This window comes from Martes martes (assembly GCF_963455335.1).
Source record: "Martes martes genome assembly, chromosome: 1".
In the NCBI taxonomy this organism is placed as follows: domain Eukaryota; kingdom Metazoa; phylum Chordata; class Mammalia; order Carnivora; family Mustelidae; genus Martes; species Martes martes.
This window is the reverse complement of record NC_137888.1, coordinates 71,667,002-71,688,237: the sequence shown is the minus strand read 5'-3', so window position 1 is coordinate 71,688,237 and position 21,236 is coordinate 71,667,002. Positions and strand designations below refer to the sequence as shown.

The 21,236-nt window shown below is 35.1% G+C and overlaps 1 protein-coding gene across 2 annotated transcripts in view; it reads left to right on the top strand.

Annotated features, from left to right (window-relative positions):
• LOC308356486 (phospholipid scramblase 1-like) overlaps positions 1–18,116 on the top strand; it is a 28,189-nt gene extending 10,073 nt beyond the window's left edge. For both annotated transcript variants that reach the window (XM_080825505.1, XM_080825506.1), the window contains 6 exons: positions 1,209–1,579; positions 2,999–3,041; positions 4,877–5,097; positions 6,495–6,656; positions 14,952–15,113; positions 17,403–18,116. In XM_080825505.1, the coding sequence (XP_080681631.1) occupies positions 1,209–1,579; positions 2,999–3,041; positions 4,877–5,097; positions 6,495–6,656; positions 14,952–15,113; positions 17,403–17,441 (998 nt within the window). In that variant the 3' untranslated portion in view covers positions 17,442–18,116. The remainder of the gene's footprint in view (positions 1–1,208; positions 1,580–2,998; positions 3,042–4,876; positions 5,098–6,494; positions 6,657–14,951; positions 15,114–17,402) is intronic.
• The last annotated feature ends 3,120 nt before the right edge of the window (positions 18,117–21,236 follow it).

The following is a 21,236-nucleotide window of genomic DNA, read 5'->3' as shown; positions in this document are numbered from 1 at the left end:
TTCTCTATAAGTTCCATCTGAAATCTTTTAAAAATAATTTATTTTTGTTTTCCCAAAAGTGGCCTATAATCATCCTGAGGATGGGTTACCTTGTTGATAGCTGTGTCCTCTGATTCTAGAACAAAGCCAGTCACATTGTAGAACATTGGTAAATATTTATTTATTCTAAGAAGGAATAAACTATAAAAACTATATTTTAAAAGTATTAATATGAGATTTAGTCTTCTAAATCTTTTTATAATGGTGTATTTTACTATCAATGATTTTTTAAAGTATTTATAAATTATTTATTATAAATAAATTTTTTAAAAGTATTTATAAATTGCCTGTTGTAACTTTTTACCTTCCTTGGTTCTCAAATTGTATTTTTTAGAGTGCTGAGAGCAGTAAATTTTGAAATTTAAATCTGTAACCTGTCATAACGGATTTTTTTTTCATGTAGGAGGTCTTAAGATAGGAATGTACTGTGGGTTTAAAGTTCAGGCCAATTGTTAACCCAGATAAGCACCTGGACAATACTGGAAGTAACAACATGTTTTTACCTCTATACCAGAGTTTCTCAACAGCAGCACTATAATATTTTGGGATTTACAATTCTTTATTTTCAGGGTACTGTTCTGGTATTTCAGGAAATATTTAGCATCATCACTGGTCTCTGTCTACCAGATGCCAGTATCACCCTCTGTTCCAGCCGAAACAACCAAAAATGTCTCCAGACTTTGCCAGATATTCCCTGAGGGGGCAAAACCACCCGCAGTTCTTTACATAAGGGAGGTACTGTTTCCTACAACTCCAGAATTATCGTATTTCTATAAAGTGCTTTGGTTTTAGAAATGCTATCTCAAAGCCTTTATTTTGGGCCTTTGACACAATGTCATCTCTTTTCTATTAAGGCATTCCAGATCTTTTTGTAGGTGACTCTAGATCGTTGTTGATTTTCATCACTTTCTTAGGTTTCAAGACTATTTTCAACTGAGTTTTGAACAGTGAATAAGGCTTGGGCCAACTCTATTCACAGTCCGGAGCCCTATGGGAGGGGATATGAAACCACAAATATCTCATTGAAAAATTGATAGAAGATAAAAATACAAACGTTAAGCTTCATAGAAACAGTATTTCCAGGCTGAAATTTCAGTTGAGTAATCCCAAAAGAATTCATGTTTCATTTTCTGTGCAGTTACAAATTATTTCATCTGTTTATATTTCAGGACCTCCAGAGCACACTGGCTACCCTGGCCCCCAGCCTGGCTACCCTGGCCCCCAGCCTGGCTACCCTGGCCCCCAGCCTGGCTATCCTGGCCCCCAGCCTGGCTATCCTGGCCCCCAGCCTGGCTACCCTGGCCCCCAGGCTGGCTATCCTGGCCCCCAGCCTGGCTACCCTGGCCCCAAGGCTGGCTACCCTGGCCCCCAGGCTGGCTACTCAATTCCACCAGCTGGTTATTCAGGTGCTGGCCCAGTAGGCTTTCCTGTACAACACCAGCCAGTGTACAGTCAGCCAGGTGGACCTGCAGGGGTACCATGGATGCCAGCACCACCACCTCCAATAGATTGTCCACCTGGATTGGAATATTTAAGTCAGGTAATTTCAAATAAATGAAACATTCATAAAAAATAAAACTGTACTTATAGTTTACTTAATGAAATTAAGAAATGACTAATTCACAGAAGTCTGAAATGGTAAAACATTTTATACTAACAAGTTATAATACTTCTTCCAAGTTAAGTTTGCTTTTAAAGCAAAATGCAAATGTCTTAAGAAATTGTGTTTTCTTTAATTTTTTAATATAATCTGTGGTAATGGCCAATAACAAACCTTTATTAAGCACTATTTCCAGACTTTGTTCCTAAGTATAACACATGTATTGACTTATTTAACCCTTTTAGAAGCTTTATGATATATAGGTGCTATAATTATCATCATTTTAAAGAAGAGGAATCCGAGGTCCAGAGAAGTTATATAATTGACTCAGAGCCAAAACACTAAGGAAGTGGGAATGGCTTCTTACTTCTGGAACCTTGGTGCTGGATCTCAGTATCTTTAATCTCAGCACCAAGTAACTTTCTGGAAGGTGAAAATAAACATTAAACTAAATTTGGTGTTGAGTGTCAATAAGTGATACCAAAAACAAAGAATTAATATTTTGTGTACAACATGATATACTTTTTATTATAAGTAATAAAACTATATTTTATGATGCTTTGTTCTTTGGAAGAACCAATTTTATTAATGCCACCATTAAAAAAAATTTTTTTTAAATCCTGGATTTTAGTGTACTGCATGATACCATATCCTAACAATGTGAGGGTTAGTATTTGCCCAGTGTTGAAAGTCTGGTAGGTAGAGCAGGAATATGAAATTTTATGTGTCTGATCAATAAACAAATAAATATATTCCTGTGGTAACCAACCAGTTTTCAGCAAATGAATTGGCTCTCTTGTACTATCTGTACTAATTTCCCACAGTGCACTTGGGCAGCATGTATTGTAAGAACTTTTAGTAGTTCATACATTCTCTGACAAATACCTTGAACAGATTTCTTTTTAAAATCGGGGCCTTCCAGAATATATAGAGGAAGTTATTACCTGCTACAAAAGATGGTATCAAGCACACTTTGAAAAAAAATTTTTTTAGATCCAGAAATAAGCTTTTCAAATGGATAGAGTCTTAATATTTCCTAAGTCTTTTCAAGAAGGAAGTTTAAAAAAAAATTGTTAGAGGGATTCTAGTGTGAGTCAATTTTATTTGACCTGAATTTGCCCACATTAATAGTGAACACATTCAATAGATTGTTTTTCAGTTAAAGATAGTATTAACTTTATTTTATACTTTTTTAAGTATAAAAGTTTAGAAGTAAGATATTCTATTACTAAATATGGATAAATACTGATAATTGATTATATACATTCCTTAAGATATAAAAGCACTAATATTAATTTGGTTGGTGTGAAAAGCATGGCAATATACTTATAGCTTAATTGTTTGTTTTTGCTGTAATAGATAGATCAGATACTGGTTCATCAGCAAGTTGAGCTTCTGGAAGGTATGTATTCATTGTATTGATATTTCTAGAATGAGATATTTATACAGATAAGGGCATATCAGCAACCACAAATGTAACACTTTCACTGATGTGGAAGAGTTAAATCTGATTATTTATAAATGTCTCCATGATAATGAAATTATGGTAATTATCAGTAGCTCATTTCTAGTAAAATACTATTACTCTGAGCATCTGTCCTCATGCTATAGACCTGACTTAGAAGGAAACTGATCAAAACTTACTTTTCTCCCACTTCTCTCTAGAAATGACTTCAGCTGTTTTCTTCCCAGCCTATGATGATCTTGTTATTGACACAGAATCAAATGTACTAGTTCAGTTACCTTAGTACATTTAAAAATCAAGTAAACTTCTTCAATTTTGATGAGTATGTTTTGGAGGTCATATGAACCCTGTAAAACCTTTGTTCTGTGGGCTATGGATTGTCACCTTGGGTACAGAGCTAATGCAGTGTTGGAGGATGCTGGTCAGCAGGCCTGGAGGCCTACCTTCTTAGAACAGCACTATGGTAATCATAGAGTTATTTTGTTTTATTCTCATTTTTTGAGTAACTAGAAGGTAACTTAGAGATTGTGTAAAACCATTGACCTCATTTTACAGATAAAGCAGCTGAAGAATTTTGAGATTAAACTATTTAATGAAACACTTAGATAATAGAGTCCATGTTATGAATCAGTTTAATATTTTTCTCACAAAACATATGACTGTCAGATGTTGAGGTCAAGGGTGGTTCTTTTAAGGAAAGAGCTCAAAGCCTGTTTGAGCCAGAGCAAAGGTACTTAAGGGAGGTCATGGTGATAGAATTTATGAAGGACATCTCTACCTGACTAAAAGTCAGACAGACATTAGGGAGTGTTTTTTGTCCCATATTTATCTTTTAATCATTCATTATTTTGGTGGCTGTGACATCCCATGACCCACATTAACAAGGACTATAGACTAATGGGACCATTAATTGTTCCTTTCTGGCTCTAAGCAAGGAGACATTTGCAATGTGTGGTTTAGTATGGGAATCCCATTGGTAAGCTATCACATGGGCATCAGCATTTAACATACCTCTGCCTCCCTGTGAAGAGATAGCCCCCTCTAGAGTACAGAGCTTACTTAGGATGCCAGTGGTCTAGATAGCTTATGAGTTGCAGCCTTGGTTGCTCAGGACCTTTTCCCACTGTCTAGTACCCATCTCCCACTTCTGAACAACTACTGCTGAGTTAAACAAGAGTGCTCTGGGCCTAATGCAATGTTCTAATTCATCTTCCATTTTCACCTTCCCTTTCTACGTGTATGCATTAAGAGTAAGCCTTCTCATTACCTTCCCTCACACAGTGCAAAAACATAAGCCATGAATATTGTATATAAAAAAATTTATTCGATAGAATATTTCATAGAGTATAAACATAGCAACCATCCTACATTTTCCTACATAACTGAATATATGGAAATTATACCAAGCAAGTGGATATTTTCTGCATATACCTAGTGCAACTAAGACCATCTACAGCATTGTACCATCCCTCAGGAACAGTCTGACTTTCTGACATAAGTCTATGGAATTAGAAAGATAGATGAGTTGTTTTCTTTTCCATGTCTCACATAGGGACTTTTAATTTCTCTATGCCTTAAAACCTTTTCCTTCTTCTTTCCCTTTCCCATTTATCCTCCATCTAGATCATCTCTAAACACCTTTTCTTTTCTTTCTCCCTGTGTTACTTGAAGTATCATCTAAAAATGGCATAACTACACATTATAGTATCTTAGGATAGATTCAATATTCTTTTAGCATAATGGTCATAATGATTCCCCTTTTATGTTTGTAGTCTTAACAGGTTTTGAAACTAATAACAAATACGAAATTAAGAACAGCTTTGGACAGAGGATTTACTTTGCAGCAGAGGATACGGATTTTTGTACCCGAAATTGCTGTGGGGCTTCTAGGCCATTTACCATGAGAATTCTTGATAATATGGGCCGAGAAGTTATAACTCTGGAGAGACCACTAAAGTGTGACAGCTGTTGTTTCCCTTGCTGCCTTCAGGAGGTCAGTGAGCAATTACCAGGGTCATTTATAAAGTAGTTCAGCAAGAATTTTTACCCTTTCATTGGATTATGTAATCAAATGAGATTTAAAGGAAAATTGGTCCATAAGCTCTTAGTGTATTCTTGAGAGTAAATGGTCCAAGAAAGGCAGTGAAAAACAATGAACAGTTAGCCCCATGGCCATGACTAGTGTGTCTCATGGGGTTGAGATCAGAAATCTCAGAGACAAGGTTTCTTGATCTTCATGGAGAGCTGAGAAGGTAGGGCACCTTGGTCAAATCCATTACCTACAATGAACATGAAGAGCCTGGCCAAAGCCAGAACAGTGATACCGTAGAGAATATCCTAGAATATATGTGTTCATCTCACAGTGTGGGCCAACCTCACAGAAGGGCCTTCTCTGAAAAATTTCAATGCCTGTTTTTTTATATATCTATAAAAATTATGAATGTATTTGAGCCCCCATAAGAGGTATACACTAGTTATGAATACCTTTGACTCCATAAAGACCAGGTATCCATTTTATTTACTTGGCAGCCTACTAATACAGAATGTGGATCTCAGAGGAGATGCTGGGGCACAGAGAGTTTATAGGGAAGTTGATTTTTGCATATATCTCTGTTGGCCTAAAACCAGCCCTGTTGGGGCCACTCAGTCATTCCAGAGAGGGAGCTGTGCGAGCATGACAGACACAGTTACAAACACATGAATATTTGAAATCTAATATGGTACATATTTTAAAAAGATAACTGAAGTTGTTCATGCTGAATTATTTATTTTCCATATCATTTAGGTTATATATAGTAATATTCATCAAGGAATATCTGAGGAAAAACTAAGAGTTTCATGGAATGTGCTCTATAATATAAAGTGTATATTAACATATAATGCACTATTGTAAAAAAGACTAAGGTCACCTAGCTAAGTAGCAGAGCCAAGGTTCCAGGCTTCATTTTCTTTCCATTTCGGCACCATTGCTACTTATATTTAGAAATTGCCCCACTGTTCTGAGCTGGTTCCTACATCTAAACACTGTTTTTTAAAAAGTTTAAGAAAAGAGTTCCTTAACAATTTAGACATTTTTATAAATATGGAGAATAAAAAATGTACAAAGGCGAGTGGAGCAAAGCTTAAGAGTGGAAACGATGCATGCAACCTGCCCAAGTTTTTACCTCATCTTTTCTTCTTTGAGGTTGGGAATCTGATACAAGTTAATTCACCTCTCTGTGCCTCAGTTACTTTCTCTATAGTATGGATAATAGTACCAACATTGTAGGGATGTGTTAGGAATTAAGTGGTGGATAAAACAGTGTCTTACACTTCAAAAGTATTCAATAAAGGAGTGATTATTAGACATTATAATTATTATGATTTATATATATTCTTTTGCTTTTGTAGATAGCAATCCATGCTCCTCCTGGTGTACCCATAGGTTATGTTATTCAGAACTGGCATCCGTGCCTGCCCAGGTTTACAATTCAAAATGAGAGGAAAGAGGATGTACTAAAAATTACTGGTCCATGTGTTCTATGCAGCTGTTGTGCAGATGTTGATTTTGAGGTAAGAGATGTGATAATGTTTACAGGTCTTGATTTCCTCATAAAGGGTAATATAATCTGGGAGGATGTTACAAATAAAATAAATGTGTGTGTCCTGATATTTCAAGAGGAAGACAGTATGCTTATATATTTAACTTTGGTCAGAAAGGTGGTTAATGCTCTGATCAAGCATCAGTGTTGATTATACTAAATGGAAAAAAAGAAGCAGAGCTTTGTAGTCAAATAAACAAATAGATATAAGCAAAACATCCAACATTTGAACATGGTGGTGTCTATATGGATGCTCCATATATTATCCATTTAAAATAAAATGTGAACCTCATCATCTAAGTCTGATTGCCAAAGCATATGAATCCTTCCCTAATCTGAAATACAGGCTGCCAGTGCTCTAGATCCTCTTCAGAAGTTCTGACATCTTTGAGTTCCTACAAAAAGCTCACTAACGCAAAGAGAGTTTTAAGAAAGATAGTGGAACATATACTTCCCAGTTATGCCTCTCTTTATCCTTGTGTTAAATTTGAACACTGTAGGGGCGCCTGGGTGGCTCAGTGGGTTAAAGCCTCTGCCTTTGGCTCAGGTCATGATCCCAGGATCCTGGGATTGAGCCCCACATCTGGCTCTCTTCTTAGCAGGGAACCTGCTTCCCTTCGTCTCTCTCTGCCTGCCTCTCTGCCTACTTGTGATCTCTGTCTGCCAAATAAGTAAATAAAATGTTTTTTTTTTAAATTTGATCATTGGGGCACCTGGGTGGCTCAGTGGGTTGGGCCTCTGCCTTCGGCTCAGGTCGTGGTCTCAGGGTCCTGGGATCGAGCCCCACAATGGGCTCTCTGCTCGGCGGGGAGCCTGCTTCTCCCTATATCTCTGCCTGCCTCTCTGCCTACTTGTGATCTTTCTTTCTGTCAGGTAAATAACTAAAATCTAAAAAAAGTAAAATAAAATAAAAAATAAATAAAAATAAAAAATTTGATCACTGTAAACCATAATTTATCTGTGTACTTATGACATGAAGGAGTTTCATTACAGCAATTTTTCCGTAGATGGCCTAATCTTGTAGCCCAAATTATTTAGTTGCAAATATTTAAAAATAGGGAGATTTTATAACAATATTAATCCCATGATCCTCTTGGAAAAATCATAAAATATGTTAAGCTGGACCAACATTTCTACAAAAAGGGGCAAAAATCTAAAACTGAGCAGGGCTGCCTTATAAGGTGTATGCAATCTGACACTGTCCCCTGACTTCCTACAGTTTTCCACTCTCCAGCTCCATTCTTTATATTATCTTCCTGGCTTCTCTAATCATATGATTTTCAAGTCCTTTGTTAGACCCTGCTTGTATAAAAATGACTCTTTCCCCTCAGTGACTTCAGAGTCAAATGAGAGAGACAGGCGCTTCTAAGAAAACACGTGACATAATAGAGACTTTATAAAGACTCTTACAAAGGCATATACATAGTGTAAGGGGGGAATTGAGGGGATATATGCTAAGCATGTGTAAAGACCTTATAGTTTTTGTATAATAATAGTTCTCTATGTAGGGGTTATCATTCCTATGAAAGAGCCAGAGGACTGATAGGTAATTGTTCTTTCAGGGAATATTAATAGAATTTTTGCTGACATAGACTTTATTTCTAGAAAATAAGTGAAAATACTGGTGCAATAAGTGAAATTGGATTGTGAAACTTTTATATTTAATGCTAAGGAATTTAGAAATCTCCCAGAACCCTTCTCAGTGGATGCCTTAAAGCATCCATTCTATGTAATGAATTAACTAGTCTCCTGTGCATCTAGAATGGTTCTAACTAGGTAACATCTTTGAGAGAATTGAGAATGTAGACCCTTGAATCATTTTCTGTAGGCTAGGTATAATGAAAAGTTTGAAAGCAGGAATTATCCATAAGGAACCACAGTGGAACATGGACTCCATCATAGTATTAACGGTATGGAAACAGAGTAGAGAAGAGATAATGGCCTGAACACAGCAGGAGCAGGAGCCATTCTAAAGGGAGAACTAATTCAGAGACATTTCATAAGTATACCAAATGGAACTGATTCATGGCTTTGATGTCAGCTGGGCATGAAAGAAAATTTGGAGATGATTCTGATTCATGTTGTTCTAATATCTGATGTTTAAGAAGCTCAATGAGGGCACCTGGGTGGCTCAGTTGGTTAAGCATCCAACTCTTAATTTGGCCTCAGGTCATGATCTCAGGGTCGTGAGACTGACAGACGGAGCCTGGGGATGGAGCCTGCTTAAGATTCTCTCTCCCCATCTCCCTTTGCCACCACCTGCCCACCCCCATTCTCTCAATCCCTCTCTCTCTCTCTCTCTCTCTCTCTCAAAAAAAAAAAAAAAAAAAAAAGCAGCAGTGGCTGAATGGATAATGATGCCATTAGCCAGGTTAACAATCTTGGAGAAGAAACAGTTAATTCGTGAGAACCTCATAATTTGTATTTCAGTTATGTTAGATTTTTGGTATGTAGAAAAAAAGTTTGGGATGTTTTCAGCATATAAATGGTAGCTGAAGCCATGAGATTCTCCAAAGGGTGAGTAGAAGAAAGACAAGCAGACTTTTTATCCCATGGAGGCAATAAGGGAATTTATTTCCTTCCAAGACTTTTGGTAGGGGAAAAAAGCCCCATGAAACTGCTAATACATTATAGTCCCCTCTATGTATCTGAAGTCAATTCATACCACTCTTATGGATGAGGAACCTCATAACATAGAAATTGATCCTGAGTGGTGATACAGATGACATAATTGAATGCAAAAGCACACTAGAAGGAGATTGCCAAAGACTGATCACCAAAACACTCTCTGTTCCTATAGAAAAAGCTGATATTCACATGAAAAGATAAAAACTTACATAATGTTCTAAGACTTAATTCACCACCAACAAACTGCATATAATAGAATAGTCTGCAATCAATTATATAAGAAATATCTAAATAAACATTAAAGAGGCTAAAGAAGAAACAAAAAATGTCATAAGGAGAAAATGAGGCTATTATCAAAAAGGACAGGAGGATCTGAAAACAAACCAAATAGAAATTGCAGAAATAAGGAACACTCATTGATGAAGTTTCATTGGGAGGGTGGAGCTGAAACCCCGCATTGGGCTGAGCTGAAGAGGTGAAGAGGGAAATAATGAACTGGATGATCTATCTGAGGAAAATAAATGGGAGAGTGGGAAAAGATAAATTTGAAAGGACCAAAAAATTTAAAGGAATGTGAAAACTAGAATAAACTACTCTTGCATGTGCCAAAGAGGAGTCACAGAAAAAGAGAATACAGAGAATGTGCCAAGAAAATATTCAAAGAGATAAATGAATAAAAATCATGCAGACTTGATGCCAGGGTTTCTCAGATTCAAAAAGTACAAGGAGTTCTGAGTAAGAAGAAGGAATGACACCCAGATACAACTTGAACTGCAAACTTCAATCTAAAAAGGAAATCTAAAATCAGCAAGTGGGAGGGGGAAGGTTATCTCTAATATGTAATTCCCTGACTGTTAGGAATTATGAACAATTTACCCTAAGTTTACTGGCTACTTTTGTTTGTGGTCTTTGAATTGCATATTCATATCCATTGTCTGTATTTTTATTAGATTGTTTACTTTTATCTTGTCAATTTATAAATGTAATTTGTATGTAAATATAATTTGTGTGTTGAAGATATCAACCCTGTCCTCTGATCTGCAAATAGTTTCCACAAGTCTACCCTTTGTGGAACTTACATATTTATGTGTGTGTGTGTGTGTGTGTGTGTGTGTATACACACACATATATATATCATATAGGCACATATATCTATTTAATATCTTGCCATTCTCCTGTCTTGATTATGAAGTTACCCAACTTTATATTTTATTTACTCCTTTTTTAATCTTTTTTATATTTAAATCTTTAACTTACCAGGAATTTTACTTGTACAAGATAGGATCAAACATCATTTTCCTTCAGATGGCTAGACAGCTGTGTCATCACAATTTATTAAGTGAAGTATTCATTCCTTAATGAATTGAAATACTATATATTAAATTCCCATAAATGGGGCACCTGGGTGGCTCAGTGTGTTAAAGCCTCTGACTTTGGCTCAGGTCATGATCCTAATGTCCTGGGATCGGCCCCACATCAGGCTTTCTGCTCAGCAGGGAGCCTGCTTCATCCTCTCTCTCTCTCTGTCTGCCTCTCCCCCTACTTGAGATCTCTGTCAAATAAATAAATAAATAAATTCCCATAAATGATGGGATCTATTTTAGATTTTCATTTCATTGATCTAATTATCTGTTCTTACAACAGTGCCCTATGATTCAATTATGGCAACCTAATTATGTACTCCATATTTAGTCATAGCCAAAGAGCCACTTATTATTCTTCTTTATTGTGTTTTTTTGCTGCGATCAGATTTTTTCTTTCCTGTGACTATCAAGGCAATTTTTCAGAAGTTAGAATCCTATTAGTATTGTATTAAATCTGTATACCATTTTTAAAAATTAGCACTTTTATGAGGCTAAACCTGTCTCATCCCAGAAGTGTTATGTCTTTTTATTCATTCATATCTAATTTTATATTCTTCATAAGATCATATGGGTTTCTTTATATAGAACTTCTTTTTTTGTTAAAAATTTCCCAAGTAATTTAGAGGCATTTTCACTATTAAGAAGGAATAGAGATATGTTAAGTACTTATTCTTATTGAAAAAGGCTATTTGTTTACCTTCTATCCAGTCTTCTGACTGGACTAAGTATTTAACTGTAGAAACATTTTTGCTTATTTATACTTAATTTTTCTATTTAAAAATTACAGAGCAAAGTGAAATCATTTTCACTCTTCTCGTGTTTATTTACCAATTAGCTTATTTTCTTTTCTAGTCTATTCTAATAGCAGGAAAGTTGAATAGTAATGCCAATTGTGAGAATACTTACCAAGTTGATGACTTCAGTTGAAATAGCAGCAATGTTTCACAATTTAGAAAGACATTGGCTATTATTTTTCATGTTGTTTTTCTAGTCCTATTTTACCTAGAGCAGGAATTAGCAAAAAAAAAAAAAAAAATTAAAGATGAGATAGAAAACATTTTAGACTTTATGGGCCATATGGCCATTGTGTGCAACTCTTCAAGTCTGTCATTGTAGCATGAAGATAGTTACAGACCATATATAAATACAGCATATAACTGTGTCCTAATATGACTTTTTTACAAAAAAGCGGGTAGGCTAGATTTTGTCCACTGATCATTGTTTGCTGACCCTTGTTGTAGACTTTTATTAAGAATTGGTACCTAACTGTCTAAAAGCAGGGTATCACAATGGTCATGAGAATAGACTCTGGAACAGAGTGCCTGGGTTTGAAATCCTTCCCACAACTTCTTATCTGTATGAACTTAGACAAATTAAACTCTTCTTGCCTCAGTTTTTCTATATGAAAACTGTGTTTAATAATAGTACATATTTTGAAGTCAATCAGAGAAAGATAATTATATGATCTCTCTGATATGAGGAATTTGAGAGGCAGAGTTGGGGGTTTGGGGAGTGGGGAAGGAAAAAATAAAACAAGATGGGATCAGGAGGGAGACAAACCATAAGAGACTCTTAATCTTACAAAACAGACCGAGGGTTGGGGGTGGGGGGGAGAGGGTGGTTGGGTTATGGACATTGGGGAAGGTATGTGCTATGGTGAGTGCTATGAAGTGTGTAAGCCTGATGATTCACAGACCTGTACCCCTGGGGCAAATAATACATTATATGTCAATAAAAATAATTAATAAAAAAAGTACATATTTTGTAAAGATATTGTGAGGGGAAAAAATCACCTAATACTTATAAAGCATTTATATGTTATGCATATGCTAAATGTTGTATAAATGCTTAATTAGCAAATAAATAAAATCCATTTTCAGCATTCTTTTGACACTTAACCTAGGTTCTATGTGCTAATGTTCTATTTGAATTTTTTGTATTTAAATTTTATTATAAGATGAGCCTATAGATTTATTTTTAGAATACTACTATCACTTCTCAGTATATATATATATATAGGTATATAATATTAGTTTATTATTTCTAGAAGTTACAATCATCTTATTGTATAGATTTTCCATTTTTAAATACCTAGAATTTAGTTAAAAATTATCTAATCCTATTTACTTCTCAGTTATAAATCATTATCCACATTTCTGAGCCTTTTCATAAAAAGTTACGTGTTCTCCTTCTTACATAAATTTTAGTAAATTTTTAAATTTCTTCCTATTGGAATAAAAAGGAGAAAAGTCAATATTGGTTAAATCTAGTGGTAGGATTATGGTGACTTATAAATTATCTTTTGTATATTTTATTTTAAAAACACTTCTGAAATTAATAATGACTAAATTTAAAAATAAATATAAGGTTTTATTACTAGCTTCAAATGCTGATGACAGCTATTTACGTATAAAACACAGGTATGCAGAGGCACCTGGGTGGTGCAGTCGGTTAAGTATCTGACTCTTAGTTTCAGCTCAGGTCATGATCTCAGGGTCCTGGGATCCAGCCCCATGTCAGGCTCCCTGCTCAGTGTGGAGTCTGCTTGTGATTCTCTCTCCCTCTACCCCTCCTGCTCAGGCTCTCTCTTTTGAATAAATAAATAAATCTTTAAAAACAAACAAACAAACAAAACACAGGTATGCAAGAGGAATTTGTTTTAGTCTGTTTAGCCACAATAATGTTGCATAACAAATAACCCCTAAAACTCAGTGGCTTAAAACTACAGGTATTTATTCTCATGCTAATGAATATGCAGGTCAGTTGTGTCTCAGGGAGTATACCCAGGCTCAGCTAGATGGCTCTGATTTGGGATGTAAGTTGCCCTCAGGTCTACTCCAGGTATATTCATTCTGGAGCTATAGTAAATGCAGCTACCTGGATCCTGTGTTTCTAGTGGCTGATCGCTGGAGAGCAAGAGCCAGGGCAAACAACTTAACCATGTTTAAGGCCTTTGCTCATGTCACAGCTACTAACATTCCATTAGTCAAGCAAGTCATATGGGCAACTCTGTCAGTGTACAGGGACATATTCTGGGCTTACAATTGGTGGGGGAGGGTAGTGCATGAGTATTTGCTGAACAATAATCTATGCTATCACAGTCATATTAGAAGTTTATTTCAGATTTGTAAAGAACCCATCAACCCAAGCCGAAATAAAATGAGTCAGCTGTTTTTAGTTTCCTCACTTTTTTTTTAAAGATTTTATTTATTTATTTGACAGACACCACAAGCAGGGGGAGCAACAGAGGGAGAGGGAGAAGCAGACTCCCCACTGAGCAGGAAGCTCTGATGCTGGACTCCCATCTGAGGACCCCTGGGATCATGGCCTGAGCCAAAGGCAGACACTTAACTGACTGAGCCACCCAGGGCACCTAGTTTCCCCATATTTATTTTGCTGTTCTCAACCTGAGCTAGGGCTTCAGTGGGTGTTGCTAGCACCTGTGGTACCTTGTGCACATTTGAAAAGGACTTCTTTTCCTGGTTTGACATAACTCTACATTGCAAATACCATGGTAAGTGTGGGTTACATTCATCCCCCCCACGTACCTACTTGATGAGTGCATTTGTCCAGCCACAAAATGTTCAACTCTTTGTAATGGCCCTGGGCTTTCCTCAGGCAGAATTGTAAAATTAGAAAAATTTTACTTTGGAGCCCTTTTTATCATCCACCCTTCTTCTTTTTGTTGTTCACTGTCTATCCACCCCACTGTTCAGTCTTACCCCAACCCTTGACCTGCAGCATCCCATCAAGTTACTTATTGGTTATTTTCCTTTACTCAAAACTGCCAGTCTTCTTTTCCAGGCTCTTTGCATTTCATATTTTTCTACAGATGGTGGTAATGAACCCTCCCATCACATTTAAACACTCAGCTTATATAAACTCTCTGTGCTTCTCTTACAGCATGGAGGACTCATTTAGTACCTACCTGATGGTCTTCTAGAAATTTCACCAAAGAAACATTTTATATTTGTACCTTTTTCTGCTTAAATTTTGTTTCAGATCAACTCATTTTATTATTTTAACGTAGAACAGAAAATGTTAAATATTTAAGCAAAACTTTCATGTAAGTTCTCTGCAGCAAAGAAACAGGTTTCTTTTTTCATGCATCTAAAAGTAGATACAAGAATCTATATGCATTTAATAGTGATATAATGTTCATAGTTAAGTATTACACATAATTTTGATAGGGTATTTCATTTTATTTCAACTTTTAGTTTGTTACTAGTTTTCTAGAATTCTTTAAGGTGGTTTTTTTTTTTTTTTCACTTTAGATTAAATCTCTTGATGAAGAAAATGTGGTTGGCAAGATTTCCAAGCAGTGGACTGGTCTCGTGAGAGAGGCATTTACAGATGCTGATAACTTTGGTATCCAGTTCCCTTTAGACCTTGATGTGAAAATGAAAGCTGTGATGCTCGGTGCATGTTTCCTTATTGTAAGTCTATTCTGCTAATCTTGGGTTTAGATGGTTTTTCTAGTATCATTCTGAAATGACTGAGTAAACTGTACATTTTTAAACGACCTTGTGAAATTTATAGATTTTATTCCAAGGGGCCCATTTAATTCTAGCCCTGAAATTTCATTAGCTTCTGGTATTCTGGGTTCGCAGGTAACTAGTTTCTCTGGAGAGTCTATGAAGTTTCATATGGTAACAGAAGGACCTCATGTGTTAAGGAAGGGCCCTGGTCTTTGGGGTTTTTATTTAAAAATTGAAGTCAGTGCTGTGAAAAAAAATTTGAATTTGAACTTGCTGGAATAGACTCAGTAAAACAAGATTTCGCCCAGCTTTCATTATTAAATTAAATCATCTTATACAGGAGTGCAAACTGCAGTAAGAGTAAACATCCCATTGAGCCATTAAATTGAACTACCATTTGAGAGGAATTACGTGGGATAGTGCAGTGATTCTGAACTTATCTTCACATTTAATCAGCTAGGGAACTTTAAAAAAACCCAAGTATCAAGCTGTACCCCAATTTAACTAAATTAAAGGCTCAGAATTAGAAGTTTGTATAGCTCCCCAGGTGACTATGCAGCCAAAATCAAGGGCTCCTGGGACAGAGCAATAGTTTTCAAGCCAAGCTGCTCAATACAAATACCTGGATCGCTTTCAAACTCCCTGTGTCAAGACTGCATGCAGACAGTCGTCAAAATCTCTGGAGGTGGGACCACGCCTGCAAGCTGTTTAGAACTGTCAGGTGACTCCAATAAACAAGCAGGGTTTGGAGCCAATAGATGAACATCTTAAACACTGACATGGGGATGCAATCCCAAAAAACTAAAAAGTGAGAGGATATACAGAAAAAGAATCCAGTTGTTTCAACAAGTAAGTGTCCATAAAATAAAAAGGTAAAAAAAAAATATAAAGAGAGAGAGAAACTTAAGAGACCTCAACTTATGCAGTTTGTAGACCGTATTTAGATACTGATTTGAACAAATGAATATAAAAAGACATTTAGAAGAAATTAAGAGAAATTTGAACACTAACTGGCTATTTGATGATATTACTGGATTATTATTTTTTAAAAATATGCTCGTGATATTAGGCTTATATAAAAACAAAAGAGTACAAATTTTTAGGGGCACACACTGAAGTGTTTCAGTATAAAATGGCATGATATCACAGATTTGCTTTTAAATAATGTAGGTGAGGGTAGGAGGATCTAGGGGATGGAGTGATTAATGAACGAAGATTGGTCAGGTTAATAATTATGAAAGCTTGGCAAGTGGATATTGGGATTTTATTTTGCTATTCTATCTAATTTGGGATCGGGCCAGTATTTTTTGCATAAAGTTTTAATATAACCACAGTTCGGTTTAAAAACTGTTTTCACTGTTTATTTCATGGGAAAAGTAAAATTAACCTTAGGAAACTGTTTGACCAGACATACACACACCATAACCAGAGGTATGGTGTGTAAAAGGAAGAAAGGACAGTCTGAGGTGTTTGGATGGATGAAAAACAGGGTTGGGAGTTGTGGTGGGGTTATTAGGAAATGACTATGGTGTACATTGGGCCTCTTCTAAAGGACTTTTAAAGGTTGGACAACTTCTTGTATACATGGGGAAGATACTGAAAATTATTTAGTTAATTGGTTGGTTTTAAACCAGGTATAAATAAAATAGTTATAAATCCAAATCTCAGAAAGATAAATCCTGGTGACTATGTAAGAAATGGATTGAGGAGAGGTAAAATTATCATACTGCAGTTGCAAGTGAATGATGATAAGGATTAAATTATTTCTTTGTGAACAGATAACGAAAATGATAGATGTGACAGAAAATCCTTAGGATTTGATAAAAGTCATAGGGAAGAGGGTCTGGTTAGACACTGATATAGTGAGACAAGTTGGGGAACACAGTGGACAAGTTTGCAAGAGAAATCATAAAACTGGGCCAAAAAAATCTAAGATGGTTGTCATTCTCCTGAAAAAATCTGAATGTTGTACTTTGAATTCCAGTCTTAAGAAAAGTTGTATTACTAGAGAAGGAGTACAAAAAGTTAAGAAAGAAAAATCAAAAAGAGAAATATTTTGAGTGGCATGAGAAAAAGTGAAATTTAGAAACATTACCAGAGAATAAATTAAATTCATTCAGGTATTCAGTAAATGAGCAGAATTACAGGATGTACTTGCTACTGTATTGGAAAGCTATCAACTTTTCCCAGATGTTGATCTCTGCTTTGTTGCTGAAAACTCCTTTCCATATTTTTGTTCTTATCTAGGACTTCATGTTTTTTGAAAGGAGTGGAAACAACGAATAAAAAGGAGCATGGTAGTGAATTAATGAAAATCTCCTCAGAAAGTTTGAAGTCTGTGAATTGATTGGGACTATATAAAAGAAAAGCTCACTTTTTTTTTCTTTGTTGAAATAACTAATGGCATATGTGAATTATACTGTGATACCTGAAGTTCCTATTATATATGACTTTTGGAATTATGAGTTTATTTTCTATATCACTTACTTATAAATGTTTTTTATGCATTTTCTTTTATTTCATACATGTTCTTTTTCTTTGTGTATTTTGAAGAAAGGACATGTGAATTTTTATATTTAATCATGAAACTTCCCATGGTAAATTGTTTTGAACTGTAATTTCTTTTATTTTCAATTTTTATAGAAAATTATCTAAAGCTTTATTAAAGTAATTTAATATAAAAAGTTACATTTTATTAAATATAGTTCCAGTTTACTTGACATGTGTAAAAACTAATGTTACTTTGCAATACCATATAGTCACATAAGTTAAAAATCGATATAATTTCAATTTCTTTTACAGCTATGTTAAAATAATACTTAATATTCATATTACCGAGGAACATAAAATGTGTATTTGTTTTTGTTCAGCAAATTACAGTGTATGTAGTTTCTTTTATAAGTTAATCTACTACTATAAAAAGATTTTCATATTAACGAGACAATAAATTATTGATGTTTTAATGATTTCCAAGGAAAAAGGTATGTGGTAAAGAAGAACACATTTAAAGACTCTATAAAACTGAAACATTGTTATCATTTTTGAAGTAATTATTTACACATGGAATGAATGGTTAACTCCTGTATTCATTTTATCATTCATAGAGCATAACAGTTATGAGATCATTCAGATGTTAAATAGAACATATATATTCATCTGAGTAGAAACTTCAGTAATGGTCTGTTGGAGTATTTACACCAACAATCAAATAACTGATTTAAAAATTATTGATATATTTGCATATTTGATTTTTATTTTTAAATAAACTGTGAATAGTCAATTTAGGTGATATTTGAACATTACACATTTACCACCTTTTTGCTTTCAGATCTCCTTTAAAAGGAGCAAAAGCATATGATGATCTTTATTAAAATCCATACCAGTGCTGTAAACTAACATGTCTACCCATCAGAAACTTAAAGGAATGTACTCTATTTTGTAGGAAAGACTGGATCGAGTGAGAGGAAATGGCTAACCCACAATTTAACTCATGCAAAGGAAAAGTGTGTTTAGGAAATAAGGACTTGGGGAAAGACTACTGTTCATCTTTAGCAGAACTTCAACACCACCACTAGCTCCTAATATTGAGAACACTGGGATGGCAAGGGAGCTACAGGGAAAGTGACCACCTTTAATTAGCCCAAGCAGCTCCCCCATGCCAGATTCCAATAATGAGGTATAACCAAAACACTCGTGTTAACTTTACAGTTGGTATAGACAGCATGCCAGGTAAAGTGAAGGGGCTTGCATGGTGGCTCTAATTGTGCCTGGTGGAGAAAGGGAAGGCTACCCAAGCTAGATGTCAGGTACCACAGCCAACCCCAATGAGGCTAGAGGTGCTGGCCTTATTCCCGTGACAACTACATCTTACTTTGATTTTCTCTCTGCTCTCCCACTCCTTCTCCCTGTTCTTTACATAGGATTCAGGATCTCTGATTAAGCAAAGTAAAACTACAACTGATCTAAACAACTTTTTCCTTCTTCAAGGACATGCAAGGAGGAGTTGAGCAGAAACCCACACAGTCTCTGAAGAACCCATTTAAGTTCAAATACTAGAAAAATATGTTATCATAAAACATTAATAAAGTGAAAAATCATCACACATGAAAAGTTAGAAATTTAAATAAGAAAATCACAAGGAATTGCAACATTTGTCTTGACATTTGTACACAAGTTTATAATTTCAGTGAGACTTGAAGGAACACTGCATATTTATTTCTGGAAAAGACAGTAGAGAAAAAAGAACATTCTGTTGAGACAAAATTTTAATAATGTAAAAATTTGACGCCACATTTTAAAATATGGTGGAAACACTGGAATAGTAGATTGTACAAAGTAGAAGGATAACACGATAAAGTAAAAGGGATTTTGGAAATTCTCCAGGAAGTCAGATAAATTCAAAGGGTAGATTGAATAGAAATATTCTATATTTCTACCATCAATCTGTTCATGATGAGGTATAAGTTCTCTAAAATAGTACATCTTTTCTCTACCATGTTCTTCACTTCCTTCTGAGTACTGACAGCAGAGTCACTTTTATCTGTATTTCTGTGAACAGTCTACTTAAGGCGATCTTGGCTTTTTCTATCATGCTCCTCAAAATTCTTCCAGCTTCTACCCATTTCCAAATCCCAAAACTTCTTCTACATTTTTAGGGATTTGTTGCAGTAGTACCCCATTTCTAGATCCCAAAGTTTGTATCAGTCTATTATTGCTGCTATAACAAACTACTACAAACTTAGTGGCTTTAAACAATACAAATTTACTATCTTATAGTTCTGGAGGTCAAAAGTCTGAAATAAGTCTTACTAGGCCTCATTAATTAAATGTTTGTGTTTCTGCAAAATTCATATGTTGAAGCCCTAACACCAATGTAACTTAATCATTCTAAGGAACTAATTAAGTTTAAATGATCATAAAGGATGTGGCCCTGATCTGATAAGATTAGGGTCCTCTCTTCATGCACATAAACCAAGGAAAGACCTTGCGAGGACATACAAAAGGGGCATCTAAAAATCAGAAAGGGAGCTCTCATCTGAAACCAGTCATGCTTTTATCTGGATCTTGAACTTCCAAACTTGCAGACTGTGAGAAAATAAATTTCTGTGTTTAAGCCTTCTAATCTGTGGTATTTTCTTATACCTAAGCAGATTAATATACCAAATTAAAATCAAGATATTGAAAGAGTTTCGTTCTTCCTGGAGGCACTAGAGTACAATCCTTTTTCTTGCCTTTTCCATATTCACAGGCCACCTATATTCCTTGACTTATAGCTTCTTTCCATCTCTAAAACTAAATGCTTCCATTGTAACATTTCTATCTCTGACTCCAATTCTGCATTCTCTCCCACATTTAAAGGACCCTAGGGATAACATTGGGCCATCCTGGATAATCAGGGATAAAGTCCCTATTTTAACTTTACTTGATAACCAACTTTAATTCTATTTGCAACTTAATTCTCCCTTCCTATGTAGCATAACACGGGTTTAGAATATGGATATTTTTGTGGGGCCATTATTCCCATTGTGTGTGTGGATATTTATTAAATGTATATATACGTATATATATATAAACACATATATATGTATATATATACATATGTGTATATATATACATATATATGTGTGTATATATACATATATGTGTATATGTATGTATATGTATACATATATATACATATATATTTATACATACATATTTCCGTATAAATATCCATAAATAACATAGAGCACTACTTTTCATGTGCTTTAAAACAATATAAATGGCATCATATTATATATACCTTTAGCAATTGAAATTTTTCATTCACTGTTTTTTCTTTTGTACCTTGCCCATGTTGATATTTGTATCTCTAGTTTGTACATTTTTATGGTTATATAGAATATTCTGTTTTATGACTATAATACCATGAGTTTACCTATCCTGTTCTGGATAGGCTGACAGTTAATATTATGTTAACTTGGGTAGGCTGAGGTACCTAGATATTTGGTCAAACATTCTATATGATTCTGTGAAGGTATTTTTTAGATGAGATTAACATTTAAAGTGGACTTTGACTAAAGCCAGTTACCCTCCATAACA